This window comes from Phlebotomus papatasi, chromosome 1, assembly GCF_024763615.1.
Source record: "Phlebotomus papatasi isolate M1 chromosome 1, Ppap_2.1, whole genome shotgun sequence".
Lineage (NCBI taxonomy): Eukaryota > Metazoa > Arthropoda > Insecta > Diptera > Psychodidae > Phlebotomus > Phlebotomus papatasi.
This window is the reverse complement of record NC_077222.1, coordinates 90,712,090-90,738,850: the sequence shown is the minus strand read 5'-3', so window position 1 is coordinate 90,738,850 and position 26,761 is coordinate 90,712,090. Positions and strand designations below refer to the sequence as shown.

Here is a 26,761-nt window from a genome sequence, read left to right as displayed (position 1 = left end):
GGTGCTATAGTTGATAAGTCGGCGGCAGACGATTTCGAATATATCCCAAAAGATTCCCAACAAATATTTTAGGCAATATATAAAGGATTCCAGTGAAAATATGAAAAGGTCTTTAAGGATTAGAAATGGAAAGTCAGAAAGGGACTCACCTTTGTCACTTGCGGTTCCACTTTGACAGGTCCCGCTGGCTGCGGTGGCTGCCCGTGTTGATAGAATCCACCTCCATGGGATGAAGTGGTGGGCACCTGGGCAGCCGGAGGAACTGCCTGCCCTGGCCCCTGAGGCGCCTGAGGGACAACTCCTTCGTGAGTGTTGCAGTACGTGACATTGCTGATAATGGTGATGGAGTTCCCAGAAGTATTGATGTTGATTTGATTGGCATTCGAGAAGGGCACCATATAGTCCCCAGCCAGAAGTTCAGAGTTGGGCGTCAGTGGACTTCTGGGTGAATTTCCACAGCCCGATTCCCCATCATCTTCTGGCAATTTCTTATTCTTCTTCTTACTGGTCAACTTCGAAGCCAGTGCCTTGGCAATGGCCGGTTTGACGGGCGAAGCTGACGTCATGTAGTCAGTATTGGGATGAATTTGTCCTGGATCGAGTTTCCCAGGATGTTGTGGGGCAATTGGGGGAAAGCCTGGATGTTGAAGTTGATGAGGTGGTTTTTGCATTGGTGGCCTCATAACTTTGGCCGTATGAACGCTCTTTAGATGCTTGTACAGATAAGTTCGATTTTTGAATTGTTTCCCACAAACTGTACACTTCTCCGTGGCCCCATTGACCTCAAGGCCCTTTCCCAATTCCAAATCGAGCATCTCCCTGGGCTGTGGCGAAAAGTCATCCTCCCCCTCGAGAGACGACGAAAATTCCCCCTCAGCCCTTTCCCACGGCTCCATGAGCTCACCACTGCCACTTCCGGCAGTCCTAGCCGTGTCATCGGCCTCAAAGTATGGCACTAAAGTGGAAGACACCGAACGCTCATCGCATGATCGGGAATTGGGATCATCGCACGACTGATCGTCATCGGGCATGGCGATCTGAAGGCGCTCAAGGACAACACGGGGATTTTTTGACATAACCTCATCACTGGGATTTGATTCATCGGGATCTGTTATTGGCTTCTTGGTCTCATCACTATTGCCAGCCTCATCGCGCTTGTGCGTCTTCATATGACGACTCAATGACCAAGAATTCGAGAGGATCTTAAAGCATACCGGACATTTTGAATAATTGCTCACATCTTTCTCCTTTGGACAAACATGTTCCCTCAATTCATTCGTACTCTTGAAGGATTTCACACAGAGATTGCATAAATGCAAATTATGCGAACGCATATGCTTATTGATATTCGCCAGTGTCATATATTCCTTCTCACAGACTTCACAGAAATACTTTGACACCTTCTTACTCCCCAATTTTCCCGGCATATGAGCCACTTTCACCTCAAAGCCACTCTTCCATTTTTCATAACTCAATCCATCACCCCTACCACCCGGTTCACCATCAAAATTCTGCACTAGACTAAAATTCAAATCAGACACCATCAGATTGGGATTCTGGGCAGTGTCCATCTGAGCAATAGAACTAGTACTACTGATCTCATAATTCTTGTCCATATCATAAATGTGATGTTCTGAACACAGATAGTTATTGTTCTGATACGACGATGCCTTGATCAAGCTATTTATGGGAGGCAGGGAGATCTCTGAGTTATTCTTCTCAGTGATATCCTCATACACCGGATACTCATTGTTCTCAAAGTTCAAATTGTCATCCGTTAGACTTCCCATGCTAGCTATTGATACCTGTCTGAGAATATTATTGACAATTTCGTGCGGACTGGGCTTGAGGAGCTCAACATTCATCTTAGCTGCATACTTTGGAGCATACCAGACCTTCAAAATGTCACCCACTTCAATGTCCACGATAGCTGTGTAGAAGATCTGGTCATAGAGCTAGAAGAGCCATGCAAAAAAGACATCTTATCAAGAAAAAGTTTTATTTAAAAACAAAAAAAAAAACGTAAAAAATGAACAACTGAAGCCAAAAATTTGCAATTAAATTATCTCTTGGCTCAAACATTAATTGCTAACCCTCAATTACCCTACAAAAATAGATTTTGATGCAATATCTTCCTGGCATACATTTTATCTTATTCGCTCTGCAAGTTTTCAGAGTAATTTTAAATTTATTTGATTTACCGGATTTACCTCTTATTAACCCTTGAATACTCAATTTCGCATTAAAATTTTAAAACGATTTACACACTCAGAAAAAAACAACGAGTAAAATTTACTCAAATTAGTGTAGAATTAACTTTTATTCGGTGTGATTTTCGATTAACTATTTTAGAGATTTTAGAATTAATTTTACTTAATTTTCGGTGTAGTATTCAGAAGAGTTTTTTCAAGTTGTTGAATTTGGAGTTGGTGAATTTAAAAATTGTTGAATTTTCATTTCGTTTATTTTAGTTTTTTTTGCCTTTTTAGACATTTGTAATGTTTTTTCCTGTACTCGGGATCCCCCCTAATGCGAGATGATTACATCTGATTCTCGAATCTTCACGATATACTTATATGCATATAAATATTTAATATTCTATGACTTTTGCCCAATGAAAAGCATCTCGACTGAAGTATATGTCTTAAATGGAAATTCAACAATTTTTACACAACTTGTATTTCAAAATTCAACGACTTTTGTATGAAAATTCAACAACGTTTGTTTATAAATTCAACAATTTTGGTTGAAATACACAAGGCTTCACACTATAATAAGTGTGAAAAATTATGATCAAACTATAATAGTGTTAATTTTTGATCATGTAACAAAAAATACCATAAAGTAGTGTATTTTTTCACATTATAACGGTGCTATCACACTAAGATTTTTCGCGTTTTAATTTTAAATTCAATTGAGCCAATTTAATTACTTGAAAATTCTCCCAACCAGTACACATTTTACAAGAAATTTGCTCAATTTTAAATAGTGCCGCGAGATACTTGATAGTGAATGACTCCGGATAATGTGTGAAAGTACTTAAAGTGTCTTATAAGTCACATATATGTTACGCAGAAGGATCCCCAAAGCCAGAAAAAAGATTTGTAGGCAAAAGGTTCATGCAGCGACTCTCATACAGTCTTATTGAAAATCTGTTTGGAGTCGTTCCAACTCCCAACTGAGATTTCTTAACACAACAATTTCCTTCGAATGGCTTTGAAGGAACTCAGCAAATTACTCCTGATACTGAAGCTTCACTCCCGTACAAGTTTATCACTAAGTCACTGTACTTATCTTATTTTTTTGCTCACAAATAATATTAATTATGAGTGAATAAATTTAATAAGAACAATTTTGTTCAAAAGGCCACTTATTTAACTGCAATAAAATTGAAATTAATGAGCAATTTTAACATTTTAATTTGCTGAATTTAAATGTATTTGAGCAACCACATTTATGCTATTTTAGCATATTTAAACAGGTTTTTCTGGCCCAAGTATTAGTTTTTATTAATAAATAAGTGAAGATCTATCAATTGAATTGGTTTTTAGTGCAAAATAACGCATAAGAACAATTCATCTGTAAATTAAATTGAATTTAGAAATTGAAAAAAATCCTAGTATGATAATGTGAAAAACTATAATAGTTGTAATTTTTAGATTTCAATAGTTTTAAATCACAAAACATTATTGAAAATATTGTATGACTATAATAGTGAGAAAGTTTACACAGATCGCAATTCAATAATTAATTTATCCGATTTCACACAATTATAGTGTTAAAATCTTACACATTTTCAAATTAAACAACGTTGTTAAAAATTTTTCAATTATAATAGTGGTAATTTCCAATCACGTGACAATAAATTACCAAAATGTTGTGCATTTTTTAAACATTTTTAAATTAAGCAACTCAACGATTTTGCACTATTCACTGTGCAACAATTTTAAACTTTTTTTTGTCCCTGGGTTCTCATACTATTTTTTCTATTGCTAGGGTCAAATGATTTACGAAAATACTTATCATTTTGATTTTATTTTGTTTTTGCGCCTGGAATCTAGGCAAAAGCACTCTACGAAAAACGATCCGGTTACCGCACCTTACTACAGAAAGTGTATTTCTCAACCGATCGGTATCGTATTTAGGCCCGTTGGAAAGGTCTTGGGATTCTTGACAAGCCTGTACCGATTTCCATAGGTTTCAACCGGTAATGGACCGGTTCATAACCGATAACTATTTTTTATCCGAAATTGAATTATATTACTCCTGAGGTGTATTTTGGGCAATGTTTTGAGTGGTTTATGAATAGGTTTAAATCGGTTGAGAACTGGTAAACGGAAAACGATAAAATATGCGTAAGTACTTTTGGGATATAGCATGAAACACGAGTTTGAGCATTTCACAACGCTGTCCCTATAGAGCATTTTACTGTTCCCAAGCAGGAGGGTGACAATAGCTCTGAAAAATGCGACCAGTTTTAGTGTAAATTTTTTCCGATTTTCGTACAAATTTCACGAGATATCTCCGAAACTACGAAGGTTGCCAATTTGGGGTTTTCGGTTGCCCATTCTATATTAAATTGGCTTTTATTTTGTATTTGTATTTTTTGCAAATTCATTCCACAATGACAGAAAACACCGAATGAACTCCAAAGTTTTTTCGGCATGCTAGAAACACATGGAAGTCATAGGAAACGTCACTCCCCTTTCCCAAGTGTTTCTGCATTATCGACTTTTCTGTTGGTTCCTGTATCGACTGTTTTCCTCAGTCCTCGCTGTGTTCCAAAAGCACCAAAGAGTCGTGACAAAAACCAATAAAAAGAAAAGTCGATTATGTAGTAGCACTTGAGAACAGTCATGTACTAAAAAAAATATTCAGCAGAAAGATTTATGTTGCTATTCCGATGAAAAAATGGACATGTTTTTTAGCACATTACTGTTCTAAAGTGCTTTTTAGGGTGTTTCAAGAAGAAAAAAAATTGGCACTATTCTCTGGGTGCTCTACAAGATGAGATAAGAAAGTTTTTTTTTTACGACTATAATGATCGGACGCTGTTTAGAGATAGCTGAACGACCTTCTGTGTAGAACAATTTTCTGATTTTACAATACAGAGATGGTCGTCAAGCTACCTCTAAATAACGTACGACCATATGGTCGTCGAAGAATACCTTTCTTGTCTCATCTTGTAAAGCTCCCTGAGAATAGGGCCAATTTTTTCCTGTTGAAATACCCTATATCTACATAATCGACTTTGAAACAGTCGTGACAGGAACCAACACAAAGAAAAGTCGATTATGTAGAGTAGTAGCACTTGAGAACAGTAATATGTTGAACATATTCATTTTTCATTGGAATAACACCATTATTTACCTGCCAAAAGTCGTAATAAGACTGTAAGCTATTTTGTATAATCTTTTAGGTTATCCAAATCACTTCAGTTACATTGTAAACGAATAATCACAAAAATAGTGCTATAGCGATAAAAACTTTTTAAACTGATGAGCACAATGGAATTCTCCATGTCTTTTAGACCACTTAAGAACTTTAATAGAACAATTTGAAACTCCCTTTAGGCTATATAAATAATACAGTATGTACGAGTTTGAGTGTTTCATAGGTTTCATACAACTGAAACGCTTTGCAACTCCTTTCAATTAAAATAAACATGTGATTATTTCGGTGAAAGGGTTAAAATGTTAATTCAGGGTTAAGAAAATTAAAAAGTGAATAACATCAGTCATGTAAAACTAGGAATTTTGCATGGAGAAATTAAAAAAATTCTTTGAAATTTTAATCACTTTTTTTAAATTGCTTTCTGGGATATTATTGAAACATTTTCAGCTTTTATTGTTGATTTTAATTGTACAATTTCCTCTATTAAAATGACACGCAAGAAATGTGTTTCTTCGAAAATTTCCTATTTTACAACTCCAAAATTAACTTACACTTCCTCTTTCTCCTCCGAAAAATAATTGATTTTTCCGTGAAATATTATCATTTAAAATCACAAAGTTTTATAACTATAAAGAGAGAAAAGCCAAGAACAATGTTTAAATCAATAGACAATTTCCAGTTACGAGAGAAATTTTTGGGCAAATATTGTAACTTTCTCTCCAATTGCAACTTTCTCAATCTCTGGCAAGTTTTATTGAATAAAACTGTACTAATAAATTGTATGGAATGCTGAAAGCTTATATAATTCTATCTCACTCACTACAGCATGGCTGTACTAGCTGAAATTTCTTGCAATTCCTATGTTTGTTTTGATTTTCATTTGGTTTGGAAATAAACTATATATACATAATGTATATATGCTATGTTTATTTTGTACCACCAATGAATAAAAATTGAAACATGCGCTCTTGGCATTCAAAAAATTACATTTTAGTTATTTGACACAAAATTTCAACATAACATATTTTATGTTACAATTCAAAACAATTAATATTGAATTGTGAAATGAGATAAATAATATTGAGCTGAAATCTATTTTAAAATATTTTGCGATTTATTTAGGCTTTGTGAGCAGGAACAAAAAAAATCAGGACAAACGAGTCTTTAAAATGCTTTGGGGTAAAATAATAAAATTAAAGATCTAGTGCAAGAGATGGATTTAAAGCAATTTAAATTAACTTTTCCTGCAATTTATGAGTTTTCTTCTTTTTTTTTTAATCTTGTTCTTCTGCAAGAAATCCTGAAAGGTCATTTCTGAAGCAATGTTCTTCGTTTAATTTACTTTTTTTTAATGACTATACAAATTAATTTAATTCTCAACAATAAATTCTTTTTTGTTCTCTCTCTCGCTGGCTCTCTATCTCTTCATGAGCTCAATATCCCAGAGAACAATTAAGTCATATTGCTTTGAAAATTGAAGGAAAAATTATGGCAATTAAAAGTAGTAAATTACATAAAGAATAATCGAGATGGAGAATAAGAAGGCAGAAAAAAAGAGGAGAGAGAGATATCTCAAAGTCAAATTGAAATATATCTCCGTAGAGTTTGCTGAAGAAAATCAATAATTTAGGTTCTCATTTTGGTGTTTCTTGTATGTTGGGGTACACGTTACATGAGAAATATATACTATATTATTATATATTTTACATGGTCGCGAGTGACTTTGTATGTGTATGAGTGTGGATTATGCATAGAATATGTATTTCGTTGGAATAATTATGCGGAAAGAAATCAATTTTTGAACTCCCTCCCCCTCAACTATTATTAACTTTCCATGAGAATACTTCCATTGTTATTTTTCCTCTCTAACTATTGTTGGTAATTAGCAAAAATTCATTTTGCTTATTTTCTTTTTTCGATACAAACTAAAGACCTTCTTTTTTTATCTAAATGAAAGAATAATGAGAATATTCTCATAGAATATTCTATTTACTTCTAACACTAAGATCACACTAAACAAAACATCCTATTACTTAGATGATACAGCAGATTTTCCACACCAAAACTTCCTCTGATGAATCTAATTCCAAAAAGATAAAGAATCCATTTCATCTTGCACTTTTCTGTCTCTCTTGAATTTTATTAAACCAGGAAAATAGTTGAAAAAGAAAGTAATTATTATCGTGGAAAATAGCGCGAACAGTGTGATAAGAGCATTTTGATAAATATTTGCCCAAGACATGTCTACAAAATTTGACCTCAATTATATTTGTTGTGGGTGAGTATTTAAAGGTGTATTTACTTCGCTGTTAAAATTGATTTTTCTTACTATCATAAAGTAAAAAAAAAACTCCGTGATTTTACCGCGATTTCACTTCATTGGAACATATATTGTTGTCATTGTTTAATGATTTGCGAGATTGCTCATGAAATTTGCAATAAATTTTGGTGAAAGTTTTTAACTGTTTCACAAACTATTTATTAGAGTTAATTTTCAAATAGCAAATGGAAATTAAACTTCCAACAAAATAATTGAATGTTTAATTTAGTTTACGGTATACATTTATATTTTGTCACTGTAAATAGGGGAAGGCTTTCAGACTTCGCTTAGCTTCGATCATTTTATTTTTTTCTTTTCCATTCCTTTAACTCTTTCGTCTCCTTTGGGACTCTGGGTACCCATGGAAAAAAAGATTTTTTGGACTATTTAGAATTGATAAAAATCCAATTCTTGTGGATAATTACAAACTATAAGGATGTCCAATTGTAAGATATTTTTTGCAGGATCCCAATTAATTCCTGAGCTTAGATATTTTTGGTCAAAAATCGTGAATTTTCGATTTTCTGCTTAGTTGCAGATATTGTGACTTTTTTGATATTTCTAGACTAAAATAAGGAAAAATCTCTCGGGGTCAATAAATATGATAACTAATATAAATATATATTAGTTATATTAGTTAAATATATATAATATAAATATATGTAAAAATATGCTGAAAACGCTGTTTTTTTCAGTTAACTGTACTGGGTCAGATTCATTAAAAGAATATGAGAAAAATATAGTGTTCGAAGCCAGAGTATGTGCGAAGCTTGAAAGCCTTCCCTTTTTTCTGTATTCCTTTTTTCAATTGGTTTTTGACTGTGGCTCCCCTAGCGTTGATCCTACGAAGTTCCAATGTTCTACGAAGTTTTAGTATTTTGTGAGAGTGTATTTTATGTTTTCATACATCAAATACGGCCAAATAGAACTGGTGATACGATTCTTGAATTTTGTGAACTCTTATTTCTCGTATCTTCGATCAGACAACACCCTAAAAATTGATCAACTAGATTAAAATGTTGATTAGAACTGAAGATATATGCTGATCAATTTTTCAAATTTGATTTCGATATCATTGTTAGTTTGGAAATTATTAAACTCGAAAGAGTATCCTGGCAGACAGCTGGGAATGTTTTTTAGCCACCGATTATTCGGCATCAGGGATTGATATTGTTAAGAATATTTCACATAAAATACTTAACCCTGCAACAACGTGAGTTAAAGCGCTAAATAGAGGAAGAATAAAGTAAAGAAAAATACAAAAATGTAACAAAGCGGAAGTGTCACGTCGTCTTTTGCATAAGCCCTTGTCTCTTCATTTTTACGATTTTCCGGTTTTAATAGTTTATGAAATTATGCAATATAATTTTTTTCAGCTGGAGTTCGCAAAAAAATATATAAACATAAAACTTTTTTTCTCGTTTGAACTCACCTCTTTGCGAAATAAATCACTCTTAATCACTCAATTTTAAAACAATTAAAATCTGGATATTGAAAAAAACGCGGATACAGCAAAAATCGATGCAAATAATAATAATATGCTATTGGCTGATGTATAACACATGTTGCAAATAATAATTATAATACTTTTTTTTAACATGGAAGAAGTATATAATTTTCAGAATTTCTATAAAAAAAATTGTGGTCGTTAACAAGATTTTAAAAAAAATTATAATGAACGCAAAAAACACTATATTTTTTGAGCCAATTATTTTTCTTGTTTTTGAGTGATTCTACCTCAGTTTATTTCTTACTAATGGCTCTTCCTTTGTTTTTTTTTCTTAATTTTCCCTTATTAGTCATTTAACTTTTGGTAAGAATTGTGTTATACTGAATCAATTAAAATTTGAGAAGATTAAGATTTAAGATAGAACAATATAGAATTGCAGTGCCTAATATTAAGTCAACGACGATATTTTACTATTCTGCGAATAAGACCGTTTTTATTAATTAGAAATATGCTTAAAAGTGTTTTGTAAAGACTCATGATCATACACAAGTATCTCTCAATTAAGGACCTCGAGTTAAAAAAATAAATAAAATAAATTAAAGGAGTTAAAAAAAGAATTAGATAAACAACTTTATTCATTTTACTCCTCGAACTCCGCAGAGAGAACAGTATATTACAATCCCTCGATTTTTTTATCCCCTCAAATTTCTACTTTCCACCCCCCTCAGGGGACCACTTTTCTTAACAAATCATTGAGTTTCGGACGATTTCTGGCAAATGATATCACGCTGTTTGTCCGTCTGTCCGGCTGTCATCAGCTCTAGAGGCCAAATGGTAAGAGATAGCGACTTGGGACCTTCGAGGGACCCTCATAAGTCGACCCGAGGATCGTTAACAATTCCAACTTTCCCCTCAAAAACCATATTTTTTTGGGATTGCTCGTCGTGCGTCAAAGGTTCAAAAGGCTCTAAAAAACATATTTAGGTGGAGTCTACACTTATGGATGTTACACACTTATGGACAGCTCGTAGAAATCTCTATTTTTTACATAAAATTAATGTTGGAAAATAACAATATTAACATTATTTGATGGCTTATCTTTAAATACAACTTCAAAACAAATTTCCTTTAATAATTAACCACAATTCTAATTGTTTTAAGAAAAATATTTTGCTGATGCGATAATTGATTAAAAATACATGAAATTTTTAAGATATTTGCTAACGCACTTGCAAATTTTAATGCCAAAATTTCATATATTTTACCGAAAATATTTAATATTATGCTTCTGATACTCTTTCATTAGTTACTAATTTCCCTTTTTTTATTTGATATTTTAGATATTTTGGTATAGAAATATTAAATTAGGAGATGTCCATAAGCGTAAATTTATTTGAGGTGATTACACACTCGTGGACGTAATATTTTACGAGTGGCGCCCTCACGAAATTTTATTATTAAAACTGTCAATCGTTGTGATAAGTTTTTTATGTGAAGTTGAAAAAGATTTCTGGCAAACAATATCAAGTAAAATTTAAGGTAAATGTTTGATATCAAGTGGAAAAGTGTTGTGTATAATCCTATTTAAAGATTGTCTGAAAATTGTAGATTTTAAACTAAATGTTTGTATATTTTTCAACCCTAACTTTTGTTTTCAAGAACAATTGCACCCACTAAAAGTGCAAAGAAAACAACAAAAAACAGCAGCTATATTCCTGCCAGAGGGTAACGAAGGCCTTAAAGGTCATTATTGTAAATGGACTGAACTTGACGAAGGATTCTCAGCACATTCCTGTACCACACTACACAGAAAGTCTCCGAATAAGGTATCTGGTCATGGAGGATATCACAGTGCTTTGAAAAAGAAAACGCGGGAGGAAATTGTGAGGTGGATTTTCTATTCTGCTAAGTGTAGCTTTCCCATAACTAAAGATGATATTAGTCACAGACAGTAGAGAAAATCATTTCAGTGACGCAATTCCAAACAGGGTTTTAAGAACGCAAGACCATCAAATCAGTCGTTCTACACATTTTTAAGAAGCCATCCGGAAGTTGTTCAAAGATCAAACAAGTGAGACAAGAAAATTGAGGAATATGAAATAGACAGAAGACGAATAAATGAAGAAAAGTAGATCAAGGAAGAAGAAAACTTAAAAAAAAAATAAGAATAAAAAAATAAAAGAGGTGCAAAAGAAAATTAACTGTTCTAAAAAATGTAAAGAAAAAAAATGAATAAAAGTTGATGAATTGCTTAAAATTTTAGTATTTGACTAACATTCCCTTTCACTAAATTTTTTTTTATCATTAATTTGGATTTCTAACAATTTTTAACTTGTGTCCATAAGTGTGTACATGAGCATCCATAAGTGTGTAAAAGTGTCCACAAGTGGAGAATTTGATATGATCAGAAGATCCAAATTATTTGGGGGGCTTAGGGGAATATTTTAATAAATTCTTTGGAGGGTATCGAAAGGAGTTATATTAAAGAACTTATACTAAAAATTTCATTGTATTTAGTCAAAAAGAAAATGAATTACAAACTGTAATACCCTTAATCTGTCCATATGTGTAGACTCGACCCTATCAACAGAACAGTACCATTTTTCGGCTCGTTTGAAAGGTCTTGGAATTTCCGACAAAACGGAATCAATTCCAATCGGTTTTGAACCAGCAATACACTGATTTATATCCGATAACTAATTTTTATTCAAGACTCAATTATATTACTCCTGAGGTGTGTTTTAGACAATGTTTTGAATGATTTATAAATCAGCTCAAATCGATTCTGAACCGGAATGAACCGTTTATGAACAAGTAATTTTCGTCTGAAAATCAGGTCTATTCCTGTCAAATAATTTCGTCAGATATCTTTAAGATTTCTGCAGAAAATATCTACACCTCTGCCGAAAATCTGCCGAGAATTCTGTAGATATTCCTACGAATTTTATTTGTGCTTGAGACAAAATTCGTCAGAAATTTTCGCAGATTTTCTGACGAATCCTGGTGCATACTCTGACGAATTTCTGTAGATATTTTGCCGATTTTCTGTAGATTTTTCTACATCCAGACTTTTCAGACATCTGTGTCAGAAAAGATGGAATATTTTTCACTGAAGTTTGCAAAATTCAATAGTTATTCTTAGTGTGGTATCACAGTGTTTATATAAAATAAAGAATTCTGCGACGTTGTGTTATAAGTAAAGAGTAGTGAAGTGATAACTTTAAACACAGTGTCGACCTAAATTTCGTATTTTTGTATCATTCGATTGGTGATTTTTAAGAAATTAGTATTTTTGCTCGCATCTTTTTAGTTATCTAAAACGTTTAATCGGTAATGCTTGTTAAGCAGAGCATACCATTTTCTTTGTAACATCTACAGTGTCTTGATAAATCAACAATATTTTTGTTGAGACAATGGAGACTATGCAGATTTCTTATGCAGAAATTTTGCCGAGAATCTGTAGATTTTCGGAAGAATTTCTGCCGAAGATCTACAGATTTTCAGGCAGAAATTCTGCCGAAAATCTACAGATTTTCTCTGAATGTACTAGAATATACCGTTACAATTCAAAAAACGTCCGAGTAAAATCGGCAGCTAGAGCAATGATTTGACGGGTTAGTCTTAAAACTATTTTAGGGGTTCTTTTTAGTGATTTATAAATCGGTTTAAATCGCTTGAGAACCTGTAAATAGAAAATGATGAGAAAGTATTTTTGAGCTACATAATTCACAAGTTCGATACTTCGCAGGCTGGGACGCGTTTCCACCCTTTTTTTTCTTTAAAATCGTGACATGTTTATAGATATCAAAAATGCCTTATGCAATAATCTAATGAAAAATGAACATGTTTTTTTTAGCACTTTACTGTTCTCAAGTGTTTCTGCATAATCGACTTTTCTTTGTGTTGTTTCCTGTCAAGACTGTTTAATGATTTTAGAACATGGCGAAAACTGGGGACAACAGTAGAGATTGGAACCAATACAAAGTAAATTCGAATATGTAAAAGCACTTAAGAACAGTAAAAAAGTACTAAAAAAAACATGAAAATGTTTTTTAGCACTTTATTTTATGTTTCAAAGTGGCAAGTGGTATATATCTCAACTGCTTTACCTAGTCCTCACCGTGTTCTAAAACTACCAAACAGTCGTGACAGGAACCATTACAAAGTAAAGTTGATTGAGTAGAAGCACTTGAGAACAGCAAAGTTCTAAAAACAATATGTTAACAATAAAAACGGGAAATCTTTCCTCTAAATATGTTTTAGTACATGACGGTTCTCATATGTTTCCGCTTAATTGGCTTTTCTTTGTTTTGGTTCCTGTCGTGACTATTTGGTGGGTTTAAAACACAGCGAAGAGTGCGAGGACTGAGGAAAACAGTCATGACAACAACCAACAGACAGAAAAATCGTGAATTCAGTTGCAGATGAGAACAGTCATGTACTAAAAAAATGTTTAGAAGAAATATTCCTCTTTTCATCGAAATACCACCATTAAAAAATATTCAAAAAAAATTGTGATCGAATTTCACGGAGAATTCCATTTCTCATTGTTTAATTGACCCTATTTCTTAGCCATATTGTGCTAAACACTTTCAACAAAGATAAATTTTTTCCGTTAGAAAAATGCAGCAGAACCGTCATAAAAATTGAACTCAACAATAAAGCAATAAAATTCTATTTTCATTTGCAATAACAACAAAAAATACCTGGAGCGCCGGTATTTTCTGTGTCATTTCAGCCCAAAACCCAAAAAGCCAAAATACACTGTTAATTTTCTACACGACCCGATGACTTCCCTCCAACATTATCATCTCAAAGTCTTTAAAATTTAAACAGACTTGCGCGATGCTATTTTGTAGCATTTTCTTTCTATTTTTTTTTTTTTTTTGGGAGACACTTCTTGTGCAAACAGGTTTTTCCATTGGAATTTTTCTCTTGTGATTAGCGGTTTAATCTTTGCGATTAGCATTCCCTTTTTTCTTTCAAAAAAAAAAGTAACGATAAATGCGGAAAAGAAAAGAAACTCACCTGGTAACAGATGAGGTTCTGTTCATTGGAATACTGCGCTGGACTAACGTGAATCATCCAATTGCAGTAATTCTCATTCCTCGTGTCCAAATAGGCATTGCGAATCTTGAAGAGTTCCTCAATTTCAGCATCATTGGAATCCAATAGTGGACTCCCGAACACAATCAGTGGGAATTTGGCATTTTCCACGGGTATGTAGGATTTTTTCGCCATGAGCGGCCCAAAGCGGGTGCCCTTGGCGAATTTCTGTGACGTCACAACACAGAGACTCTCCCCAGTCTCGATGATGTGAAGCCCATTGGGAATGGAGGATCGCGACATGTTCTGATGCGGTGTGTCCTGGATCTGGCCATCGGACGTCCATGGAAATGGAGGAAACTGCGATTAGTGTGATTGGAATCTCTCAGTCAAAGCCATTTTTGTCTTTTTTTCTTCTTTTGGGAACTTTTATCATACTCACATGCTCCCCTTTGGAGACATCCGGACAGTTTTGGGTGAAATGTGATGCGCCGCAGACATTGCAAACTATTTTTTTTTTTTTGGAATTTTCAGGAAGAATCCAAAAAAAAACACCAAATTTTAGACACCAAGAAAATGTAATTCAAATTTAAAAAAAAAATACTAAAGCTCGCTTTTTGGTTTAAAAAGAAGTAAAAATCGGCCAGACAAAAAAGAATCTCATATGTATACGCCGGAGATTCAAACAAGAAAGAGAGATGAAAGTTTATGGACGTTTGTTTGTGTGTAAAAATAATAAAACATGATTAATTAAATATTTATACAAGTTGGCTCAGTGCCGAAGATGCCGCAATATTAAGCTCAACAATTTATTAATTGGAAAATCTTCTAGAGTTACAGAATATTCTCTGGGTGTTCCCTTCTCTTATTCTCTTCTTTTCTAGCTTGTTTTCCATTCCTTTAATTTTTCCACGCGTGGCCCTTTTTTGTTCTAAACCCCAAAAAGAAAAAGACACTCACAGATATTGCAATCAATTGCAGATTTAAACATCCAATTATCACATGGACTATCGTCCAACATGATGTTCACTCAATAACTTTCAGAATGAAACTAAAATTTTAACCATCTGTATGAATTTTAAGGTGCCTACTAAAGGTCAAAATCTACCCTTACTTCTTTCTTCAACATTTAGCAATTGCTTATACATTTTATTGTTTCGACCTTTTCTTAACAAGATTTTGAGTGAGGGTTTATTTATCTATTAAAATTCATTTAGCTTATTGAAAATTTATAATTTCGGAGTAATTTACAAGGTATTTACTTCAATTACTTTTTTAGGCATTTTTAATGAATACTGATAAATATGAAGCATATGCATCATGCAATTTAATCCTGAAATATTTGCGTTATGAATACTATAATAATAATAATAATTTATTGCCAATTTCTATTTTTTGCGTCTGCCGCCGACTTCAAAACCGACTTCACCGGGTAAGACGGCAGAAAACCCCGGATCACTAGTCGTATAAGCCGCTGATAATATTACAATAAGTGACATAACAAAATAACTATAACAGTGTAAAACAAATTAAAGTTTACATAGCATTAACAAATTGTAAAAAAAATACAGCAAACATTGACAGTCATCGTGGCGAAAAAAATGGAGAGGAGATCAGCAGCTGGACTCCGTGAAGGAGTTCGTGTCGCTGCCGACGAGTCAAAAAGGAACTATATAATAGGGAAAAATATATATAATATAAAAGACGATTTAACTAAAATGCAAGAGAAATTGTGATAAACACATTAATAGGGAAACAACGAGGGAATATATTTTAGCGCCGTTAGCGGTGATCTCATGAACTTTGCTTGTTCTAAAAAGTTGTTTTTGCCAACAACAATCGCGAGAAATAAGCACCTTGGATGTCAGTGATTGCCCTAAAATCCTCAACCTTCATCCTAATGTGCTGAACAGATCTACGGTTTAAACTGAGTGACGGGATAAGGTAATTATATTCCAAATAATGCTTAGTTAGGGCCTTGACAGACCTGAGAATTAGCTGAGAGACGGCTTAGCGTAATTTCGGAATTATGTTTAAACTACATTTCCATAATTTTTCATTAAGCCGTATCTCGGCTTAAGTCGTAAGTCTGTCAAAGTCATGAGATTACATTCAAAGTCAATCGTGGGTCAAAGTCACCCACGGATGACAAAGTCACCGGCATCTACGGTAAGCTGAATGGTGCGTGGAAGAGCGCATGAAGAAACTTAGACAATAATTGGTCAAACACTAATTTTCGGCTATTCTGGGAGCCGCATAGTGGACCCTTTTCAACGGAAAGGTAGCTAATGAGCACGAGGAGATACACTAGGCTAAACAGCCTGGTCTTATACGGGCTTTAGACCTAAGGGCCTTGACAGACATAAGGATTAGCCGAGAGACAGCTTAACGTAATTATATTAGAAATAATGGTTAAACTACATTTCCATCATTTTCCACTAAGTCGTCACTCGGCTTAAGTCGTAAGTGTGTCTAGGGCATAAGGCTTAGCCATACGACTTAACTGTTATAATTCCTTATCAGTCAAGATATTATAGAAAATTTATCAGAGGATTAGATAAGAAGGAATGACCTATGAGATTCTGAAAATGTAATAAAGTTAGTTACCATTTAGGATTCTGAGACCTACGTAAACTGGGCTAAACCTATATTCTGAAGACCGCTTTATGCCCTAGACACATTTACGACTTAAGCCGAGAGACGACTTAGTGGAAAATTATGGAAATGTAGTTTAGTCATTATTTTGAATACAATTACGCTAAGCCGCCTCTCGGCTAATCCTCAGGTCTGTCAAGGTCCTAAGGCTTAGCCAGATGGTTTAACTTCTCTAAATTCTTATCAATCAAGAATTTTTTGAAAATCGGGAATTGAGATTGGATCATTAAGGACAAATGATATATTTCATTCTGAAAAACTAATAAAATTAATTGCTAAAGTGTCATCCCAATTATCGAGAAAGGGAGTCAAACTGTTTGAAATAATTCTCAACAAAATTTTAAAAACGCAACAGCTAAACGAATGAGGAAATGGTCCGATTAAAAATGAGCCAATTGAGCGAGAATCTACTGTATGTATTACTATGTAATCATTACATTAACTGATCCTTCCACCACGAGACTAAAATTGAGCGTCGAAAAAACACACGAACTCCTCAACCACAACGCAAGTGTAAACCCGCAGATTTTTATCTATTAGTTACGATAGCACTCCGCACAGAAGGGTCCTTTTCATGAACGGCCCTCAATATCATTTTAATGAATATTGAGGGTCTGTCAACACTGTCAAGGGTCAAAGAAGATTTTTGTGAACTCTGAGTAACACATAAATGTGACGTCCTTTCAGTGCTCCTTCCACTGATCCCTTCCGTGATCAGTGGAATGAAAGTGGTAATTGAGAGACCCGGGAGAAGAAGTATAGTAGCTCAGTTTGTTTTTTTGAAATCGGACATTGATCGGTGGCCTTCACGAAAGTCTTCTTCGGAACCGACGATATGTTTTTGTTCCTCTTATCTCTCCATATCATTTTTCTTTTTGCTCCATCACAAATCCTTTTTTGCTCCCTTATCTTTTATCATACTTCCTTCTTAATATTTTTGCGTTCAGTTTGTAGCTTTTAAGGACGGTGAAAAACTGTTTTCCAATTATTCACCGGACGCGCTTCGACCAAGGATCGAACCGAGGACCTCTGCGTCACAAAGCCAACACTTTGCCCATTGAGCTACAGAGTCCTCTTATTCGATAATTACAATCGAACTTCAAAAATGTCAACAAACTCTTTTCAAATTTAACTGCTGCCCGAATTAAAAAGTAGCCCGATGTTAAAGGAGCCGAATTAGCGAAAGTCTACTGCACATATGGCTCCATTCAGTAAAAATCTTTCGGAAAGACAAAGCCAAACCAAACCTATTCGAAAATCTACCGGAAGCCTAAAGTGCAAGTTCATATGCCCGCAGTTTAGCGCTGATTTTTCGAATTTTGATATTCTTTGACACTTCCAATCGTCAGCAATGTCAACAACAGTGTGCAAACACTTGCTGCAAAAATTGAATTTGTGTAGTTTTGTGGAATTTCAGGATGGCAGAACGTTTTAATTGCAATATCATTCAAAGAAATGTCCATTTCATGAACTTACTGAATTTTGTGAAACTTCTCGGATTAAACGTTCGAACTTCCAACGGGTTTTTAGGTAAATTCTCTCTGACATACCTTCGAATCGGTAGAGGAAAAACCTCAACCGGAGAGAGCTCTTACGGCGTTATCAGACTTGCACATTAAAATTTTAATGTGATTCACATTAATTGTCGCTTGTGAGCGTCCAAATATGTTATTTGTGTCTTTGAGTCACTTAATATTTGGGGTTTTTTCTATTTATTGATAAAGAAGTGGACTTGGCCTGCAAAAATAAGTTTAAATTTACCTAAAGCATAAATATTTTTCACATTAAAAAATTAAAGAGAAAATCGCATTAATTTTTCGCATTAATGCTATAAATCAATTTATATCAAATTTTGCGGGCCAAGTCTACCTCTTTATGAACAAATAGATTAAATTTTGAATATAAAATGATTCAAACATACAAATTACACATTTGGACTCTCACCAGCGGCAATTAATGTGAATCATATTAAAATTTTAATGTGCAAGTGTGATAACACAGTTAAATCGGGAAGGTTATTACTGAACGAGAGGATTCAGATCTTTGCACAGGACGGGAGTCGAACTCACATTCGTAAGCCAGGGATCTGATCTATCCGCTCAAGAGCCAACGGGTTTGCCTATTGCACTACTGAGGGATCCGAAGCTTTAAGTAGCAGAGCGTTTAAGATGCAAGTGTTCTGGGTTCGAGTCCTCTTTAGATCAATAGAAAATTTTAAGTGTTCAAATAGTAAAGTTAGCTTCATTTTATACTTGATTTAACAGGACACGAAACTGATAATCCGGATAACCTAATTTTTATACAATAATTATAATGATGCCTGTCTAACGCCATAGATCCTAGATAAAGTTACGACTTAAGCCCAGAGACGACTTAACGTAATTATAATCAAAATATTGATCAAATTACACTTCCATTTGTTTCTGACTAGTCTGTCTCTCAGCTTATGTCAAGAAACGGGTTATGCCCTAGACACACTTACGACTTAAGCAGAGAGACGGCTTAGTGCAAAATGATCGAAATGTAGTTTAATCATTATTTCGAATATAATTACGTTAAGCCGTCTCTCGGCTCATCCTCAGGTCTGTCAAAGGCCTTAGTTAGTGTGAATTTGATGGAAATTTAGTTACATTATTTTGATCATAATTACGTTAAACCGTCTCCAGGCTTAAGTCGTAGGTGTGTCTAGGGCATTGAACTACATTCTTATTAGTTTCCCACTAAGCCATCTCTTGGTTTAAGTCATAAGTCTGTCTAGGGCATAATCATTATTTTGATTACAATTACATTAAACCGTCTCTAGGCTTAAAGACCTAATTTCTCTATGGAATGTTGTACCGGTTGTACCCGTTGTACCGTACTATTATATACTACAATTATTATTGAGTCAGTTCTAGATTTAAGATTAAGCATAATCTCTGAAACAAAGTGTGTTGAAAAATAAAAAGAAAATAAAAACATTCTTGAATATCTCTCCCAATTAAACCACTAATTTAACTTTATGGTTTTTAATTTATTAATAATTTTCTATTAGTTTCCGTTCTATTTGGATGTTTTATTTCAAAATCCCATTAAATTATTACGACTTCTGAGAACATCAGCGCTTATTCTTAAGAATGAAATTTAATCATAAATAAACACGGCATGATATAAATAATCCTTATTTACTTCTGATGTTTTTCCTTGAATTTTCTTTCCGAAATTACCCAAAACAAGGCGGCATTCTTGAGAATCTTTGCTTTGAATTTGAGTCTTTAACATTATCCGCTGTCCCTTTAATTTCCCACGCGTCGGCCCCTTTTTCCGGCTATGGGGCTTCTAATCTCGCGCGGGGGGCGCTTGGGTCGACGAATTAGAAATTGCATAACTGCGGGCGATTTCTCAAAAGCAGAGGCGCTGCTGTGTACCTTCAATGGCGATTTGTTGGGGAGAAATTACTTTAATTAAATAGCCTAATTAGCGTTTCCCGAGTGGAAAATTCTGGGTGAAAACACTTGGATTTGATCGGGAGGATAGTTGGGAGGATGTTTGGGGTGGTTTGGTGGATGTTTTTGCGTTGGATGAGGGAAAAATTGGTGGAATTTGGGGGAAATTTGTCTAACCTCACCACGAAAACACTCGCGATGGATTTTCACAGAATTTTCATGGGTTTCACTGTATCTCTGAACGTATTTGGGCACACTGGTGACACAGTTGAGCAATATTGTGGCATTTTTGGTGGTATTTGATGGTGTTTTGGGGCCTAAAACGTCGCTTGGAAAAGCGATGTGGCTCAAAAATCAAAATGGGGCATCGGAAGAAAATTGTCTAGGCACAGCCAGCTTAGATGATGGAATGTTGGAAAAGCTCTCACCGTTTTCAACCATTTGTAAATTTTGCAATGTTGATAACGCATCGAAGCACACACGCGAATCTAATTCATTCATAACGATATTATGTGATACATTTTCGCAGTACACTTGATTTAGAATTGTCTTTAATTCTCTCACTCGTCATTTTTATCACCTCTTTTTTTTCTTTACTTGTCTCTCTACTCTTCGTCTTTTTCTTCACGAATTCTTAATGCACCTCGCCCCCTTCCCCTTTTCGCAGCAACATTTCAACATGGCCGCCCGCAAAGACACCGAACTGCACGAAGATACCCTTCGGATGTGCTTCGTGGTGTCTTCGGGTGTGCGGTAAAATTTGAGAATTGCCCAGTGGCGCCAATATTTCTCCATCTTGCCACTTCTAATCTTTCTCGATGGGGATTTCCCGAAGAAAATTGGGATTTTCATTGAAAAAATCAAACAAAATGCCTTTTCTGCCCACTTTATTTACACAGTCTCATCCCAGGGCATGCAATACAAACATCTAGTGCAGAGAAAAAACACCCCATCGCCTGGGAAAATGGCCAAATCTATTTACAGTTTTGTTTACTCAGAAACATCCCCCCGGGAGCCCCAAAAAATCCCCAAGGAATCATCTGCTTTGGGTTGGTCAGTATCTATGGGAATAGTGTTGATTGTAGCTGCGTCCAGGGGATCTGTAGTCATTCCTACTACCCCGATATCGTCCATCTCTTTGGTAGTGATCGTTCCGATGATGATTCCCGTGATTCTGATTGTACTGCCGAGACATCCACGAATCCACAATTGGGGGCACCTGAGGTTCCTTCTTGTAGAACTCGGCAAATTCCCAATCACGCTCCGTGAAGCGATTGGCAAATTCCTTTTCGCATTCCTCGAGGAATTTCTTCTGGTCTTCCGTGAGGTTCCGGATATGGCGGTGAGGATCGACCATTTTGCTGTTCAGTTCTCCCTGAAGATTTTCTCTCGCATCAACAGGGAATTCACAACTGCAGAACACAAAAAAAATCATTCAAGAAAAAATCCCAGGCAGGGAATTTTAAACTCACAAGATTCTGAAATAACGTTTGGAAGAATTATGGCGTAGAATCCGTCCTTTGTGGGGAAATCCAGGGATTCCACAGCTGTCTCAATGGGCTCGTACATCCACCCTAGATGTGCCCCACAAGTACTGCACATGCACAGCTTCCACGAGTATCCGGGAAACCAGGTAAAGTAGTTACTCCACTGCAATCACACAAAAAAAACAATCCAAAATTAGCCATTGCTTGCCCTTCCTGCTGACTTGTACCTTTATCTTCTCAGAAATATCATTGAACTGTACACTGTCGATCAGGGCACAGGAAGCGTGTTTCAGCAGGACGATCCGGTAGCGAATACCAAAGGGATTCTCAAGTTCCTGCACCAGAGTCGGCTGGTCCTCGAACAGTGTCTCGTTGGCAGCGTACTTGGCCTGGGGACTTAATTTATACAGCAGAAAATTACTCAGAGCCACATCACTTCCGCAAGCCCGGCAGATGATGAAGTCTGCAAGATTTTCAGGGATTTTTTTCCAATCAAAATTACACGTCAGTACACCCAGAAAAGCGAGGTTAGAAATCTCCGGGAAGCTTTTTTCAGACGTCAGCCTATCACCTTCCCAAAAATTGCAGCCGCGGAAAGGCAGTTACCTTTGAGGAGAGTTTCTTCGTTTGCTTCGAGATTGTAGGCACAAAAAAGCAGGATTAATTCTATAAGAAATTTATCGCGAGTTTTCATTGCGAGTTTTCATCGCGCTGTCTAAAAACCACTGTAAACCCTTCAACACTTCTAATACTTATGATTCCTCTGCAAGCTATCAGCAATTATCTCAAGCAATCACTATCTAGGCTAGGGTCATCCCTTTTGGCCATATGTAAGCACTTTTGGCCACTTAGGGTAGAGTAAGTACTTTTCGCCACCTTAAGGATTGACACCCTTATACGTTATACAGTGAGTAGAGTCTCGCAAATTCGGCTCTTTTAAGATCGGGCTACTTTTTAATTCGGGCAGCGGTTACATTTGAAAAAAGTTTGTTGTCATTTTTCAAGTTTGATAATGATTATCAAATGAATCAAATATGCTCAAATTTGGCATGATTTGTCTTAGTTTTGATGTGATTTTGCATTATTGAGGGATTTTCATACAATTTACGTTATATATGAGTGTGTAAACTCAATATCTGTATGCACATGAATAAAAATCGTTGCATTTCAAAAAGTTTTTCGCCTGAATTTCTGTCTAATCGGCTGACATTTCGGTTCCATATGTCCGAATTTGAGAGAGTCTACTGTAATTCTTATACTTTTTGTCAAAATAAAATGAAATTTTGTGTCCAGGTGCTTTGAAGCATTGTCTCTCTATTTTGAACCAGGAGACTTCACGGGAATTTTTGAGCATCTAGTTGAAAAAATACATTTCCTGCAACAATGCATGTTTCAGTACTTTACGCCATTTTGTAAACACTTTTTCGCCATTCTTTAAGCACTTTTTCGCCACTTGTTTTTAATTGAATTTTAAGAAACAGCAGCTTTCGAAAACTCCCAAAAGTACACGGCACAGTACTTTTATTATTTAACACTGATACCACACAATTATAAGAGTATTTCGAATGATTTTTTGCACATTTTTTTTTGTTTGCGATAAAAATCAATTGAAAATCATGCTTGTTTCTACTAAATTCCGTGAGAAGTGCCACTTGTAAAATGCTTGGAAAAATTAGTGGCGAAAAGTACTTACACAGCCGAAAAAAGTAAGCCCTATGTCACCACATCCGAATTTTTTAATAAAATTATGTAAGACAATTTCTCTGACAGTTGAAAAGTTTATTAAGAACTCCATATTTTTTTGTGACTGTTCACCTTTTCGAGAATTTCTTTATTTAACTTGCAAATAATCTAGTCGGGGAAGCACCAGATATGGTTTTCTTATTCGTTAGGCTAGAGGTCACGAAATAACACTCATTTCGTAGTTACATGAACTCAATAATTCTCTTAAAATGTGATTTTAATTTAGGTGGCGAAAAAGTACTGACTCTACCCTGCAATAAAATTGCCATTTTGAGATAAATGATGAGTTCACAGAATTCTGAAACGAGTAATATTTCATGTCTTATATTATAGGGAAACAAAATATCTAATTGGATACATTGTCGACCCAATTAATTTCAATAAATTAGAATTAGAATAATGCTCAACAAGGTGAACCAGCCATGGAAAAATTGCGACATTCTTAAGGAATTTGTTAAAGGTTAAGAGAAATAATTTTAAATTATTTTATATATTCGATGTACTATGTTTAATAATTTTCACTGAAAATCCATCTCAAATTAGCTGAATTACGCAATGATGTCAATTTTGAAGGATTTTTTACGAGATTTCCTGGAAATTAGCATATGGCGAAAAGGGTTTATTTTTATTTACTGTGTAAATACTATTGGCCATTTGTTTTACTTGTGGCGCGCCTCACGGATATCATTAGAAACACGTGTGACATTTTCATTGTTTATGTTGATTGTGATCTTGGTTAATACAATAGAATTCTAAAATTTGTTCTAAGGGATTCAAGGCTTCTCAGTTATCAATAAAGGTAAGATTTTGACTACAATTAGAATTCCTACAAACGAGTAACTCTGTCTGTTGCGTTATTTACTCAGCTTATGGGAAATGTGCAATGTCGCCCAAGAAAAAAGGAACCTCATATTTACAAGAAAACCTTCGCCAGGCGTTGATGTCAATTAGAAATGGAACCCCAGTGGGAAGAGCAGCTGAGCAATTCCATGTTCCCCCGCACTACTCTGAGAAATAAAATTAGTGGAAAATCCCCAATGGAAACTTATGGCAAGAGAGGTTCTGGATTACAGATTACAGGAAAATTATCCAAAGATCACCCCCACCGGCACAACTCCTCGAAAACATGCAAAATGAGGCTCAGAATATGAACTTGACCCACTTGATGCATGTAGAGAGCAAAGTAGATCCTCAAAAGTTGGAAGATTTCAGAGCTACCATTATAGAAGGAGGTCCATGGTCAGGAGATGTAGCTGATACATCTTTTTTTTTTAAATTTCTATAGGGATATGGTATTTGAAGCATATCACCCAAATTTGCCCCCTTTCTTAACTGGAGCTTTGTTTCTTTGAAGTTCTAGATGAGTCAATTTTGGAACCGTTGGAATTTAATGTTGTTAGAACCGTCAGGGAATCTGTAAGGGCGGAGCCCTTAATGCAATCGCGTGGATGAGTGCCTTGACCGCCAGAGATTTCTCCAAAACCCTCAGCGTTCCTCCTAACGATCTATATCCTACGACGATCCAACATGAACTAACTCTCACAATACTAATCCTCTCTATGATACCCCTCCCGATGGGGTAACTCACAGGCTAACACTAGGAACACTTTTAGGAGAAATCGGCGCCGCTCCTAAAGACATCTATGATGTCAAATTCAAATACCAACGGGGGGTTTAACCGTTGGGGAGAAACTAGTGCTAACAATGTCAATACTTCAGAACCACATTCCCAAGAGAAGGATCCACTGGCTTTGCCTATGATTTGGCCAGGTCCAACGAAAAGCAACCGCAAGGAAAAGAATGAAACGGAAAGGCTGTTTGTCACTACGTCACAAAAATGGGTTGATATTCATCAGGAAAAACAGACATAAAGGCAGAAAAAGAAGATGGCTAAAGCTGAGAGAAAGAGGATCAGAGAAGAAAAAAGTAGGACAGTCGCAATGGCTAAAAAACAAAAAAGTAATGTCCCAATTAGATTAAGTAAACTTCTTTACAATCTCATTTTTTAATTTTGAAATTTATAAATTTATTTTTCTTAAATCTAGAATTATACATGAACTCTAATTAAACCTTGAATTTTTATTTATATTTATGAAGTAAGAAAGATAATTTGAAAAAATTTTGTCACTCTCAATATAAGAAATTTAATAGAATAGAAGAATATGCAAAATAATGTTGAAAATATACAAATAATTGCTAATTATTTACATTAAATGTATGAACAGCATTTTTTGTTTATTTTTAATGTTTTTTTAAAATTATTTTACTACATATTTAATAAAAATTCATTTTAGAAAAAGTGGCCAAAAGTACTGAAATAAATGACCAAAAGTGTTATACAAGTGGCCAAAAATACTGAAACATGCATAGTTGAGAAAAATATGTATTTTCAATAAGATAACCAAAAATTTCTAGAAAATTTATTGAATATACAAAGAGACAGTGAGTCAAAGTACCTCTATGCAAAATTTCGTTTAAGTTGGACAAAATATTACTGTAGTTGTACAAGAGTGTGAAATCTAAAAGTGGCCAAAGGTACTTACTCTACCCTAATCCCAGCAAATTTGCAATCAAATCAATCACAAAATTTCCAATAACGAGCAATCCCCATAGCAAAATTCCGCAAAAATTCCAATGGAAAACTTGCGTCCAAATGGCTAAATTCGCTGGAATTTGACGCTAAAATTCCACTAAGTTTTCCTATGGAATTTAAAGTCGGAAATTCCATGGAAATCATAGTGCTCCATGGAATTTACTAGTACGACATGCTGGAATTCCAGCGTTAAATTCCGCGGTATTCCGCGGAAGATTTATATGGAAACTCACACGTGAAACGTCCGCGGGATAAGCTGGAAAAAACATATGGAAATTTCCACTATTTTTCCATAGTGTTTTATATGGATTTTTCCACTGGTTTTCTGAAATGTCAAACAAATAAAATGGTGTTGCGGCAACTTTTAGAATTTGTTTCCAAACCTTCCGCAAACATTTCTAGTGATTCATGTGGCAATTATAATATAATTAATTATGCGACACTGCGTTTCGTGTAGATAATAATGAAGTGATTACATTAAATAGGTCGCCAACCTAAAATAATACTGTTTTTATGTTAATTAATAAATATTTTCGAAAAAATTATTTTTTTTTACAAAATATTTTTTTATTGCTTAAAGTGTTAATTCGTTATTGCTGATTTAGTAAAACATATTATAATCCTCGTAATCTTTGCTATTTCTTTAAT

The 26,761-nt window shown here is 34.8% G+C and overlaps 4 protein-coding genes across 8 annotated transcripts in view; all 4 read right to left on the bottom strand.

The window, feature by feature from the left end:
- The window catches only part of LOC129809654 (uncharacterized), a 37,483-nt gene extending 16,489 nt beyond the window's left edge, over positions 1 to 20,994 (bottom strand). The window contains exons 1-4 of one of the 2 annotated variants that reach the window (XM_055859652.1): positions 20,719 to 20,994; positions 14,653 to 14,717; positions 14,193 to 14,570; positions 150 to 1,955 (exon numbers count right to left, since the gene is read on the bottom strand). In XM_055859652.1, coding sequence (XP_055715627.1) covers positions 150 to 1,955; positions 14,193 to 14,570; positions 14,653 to 14,717; positions 20,719 to 20,791 — 2,322 coding nt within the window. In that variant the 5' untranslated portion in view covers positions 20,792 to 20,994. The remainder of the gene's footprint in view (positions 1 to 149; positions 1,956 to 14,192; positions 14,571 to 14,652; positions 14,718 to 20,718) is intronic. The other variant, XM_055859651.1, reaches the window with a different exon arrangement.
- LOC129809694 (cdc42 homolog) overlaps positions 1 to 26,761 on the bottom strand; it is a 155,826-nt gene that overhangs the window by 95,494 nt on the left and 33,571 nt on the right. The window contains exon 1 of one of the 3 annotated variants that reach the window (XM_055859725.1): positions 15,095 to 15,104. The exons of the other annotated variants lie outside the window; for them this stretch is intronic. The gene's annotated coding sequence lies outside the window, so the exon portion shown is untranslated. Of the gene's footprint in view, positions 1 to 15,094; positions 15,105 to 26,761 lie in introns of those variants that run through there. 3 annotated transcript variants of the gene reach the window in all.
- On the bottom strand, positions 21,161 to 21,647 carry LOC129809700 (RNA guanine-N7 methyltransferase activating subunit). Its single transcript, XM_055859733.1, has one exon. It carries the CDS (start codon positions 21,645 to 21,647, stop codon positions 21,345 to 21,347), a length of 303 nt encoding a protein of 100 aa, XP_055715708.1. The 3' UTR covers positions 21,161 to 21,344.
- LOC129809696 (protein cereblon-like) lies at positions 21,161 to 22,540 on the bottom strand. 2 transcript variants are annotated; one of them, XM_055859726.1, is made up of 4 exons: positions 22,384 to 22,540; positions 22,005 to 22,240; positions 21,763 to 21,940; positions 21,161 to 21,702 (listed from the first exon to the last, which is right to left on the bottom strand). In XM_055859726.1, the coding sequence occupies exons 1-4, from the start codon at positions 22,469 to 22,471 to the stop codon at positions 21,656 to 21,658; spliced, it is 549 nt and encodes a 182-aa protein (XP_055715701.1). In that variant the 5' UTR covers positions 22,472 to 22,540; the 3' UTR covers positions 21,161 to 21,655. The 2 variants fall into 2 exon arrangements, with proteins under 2 accessions (XP_055715701.1, XP_055715702.1); XM_055859727.1 differs by having other exon boundaries at positions 22,038 to 22,240; positions 22,384 to 22,534.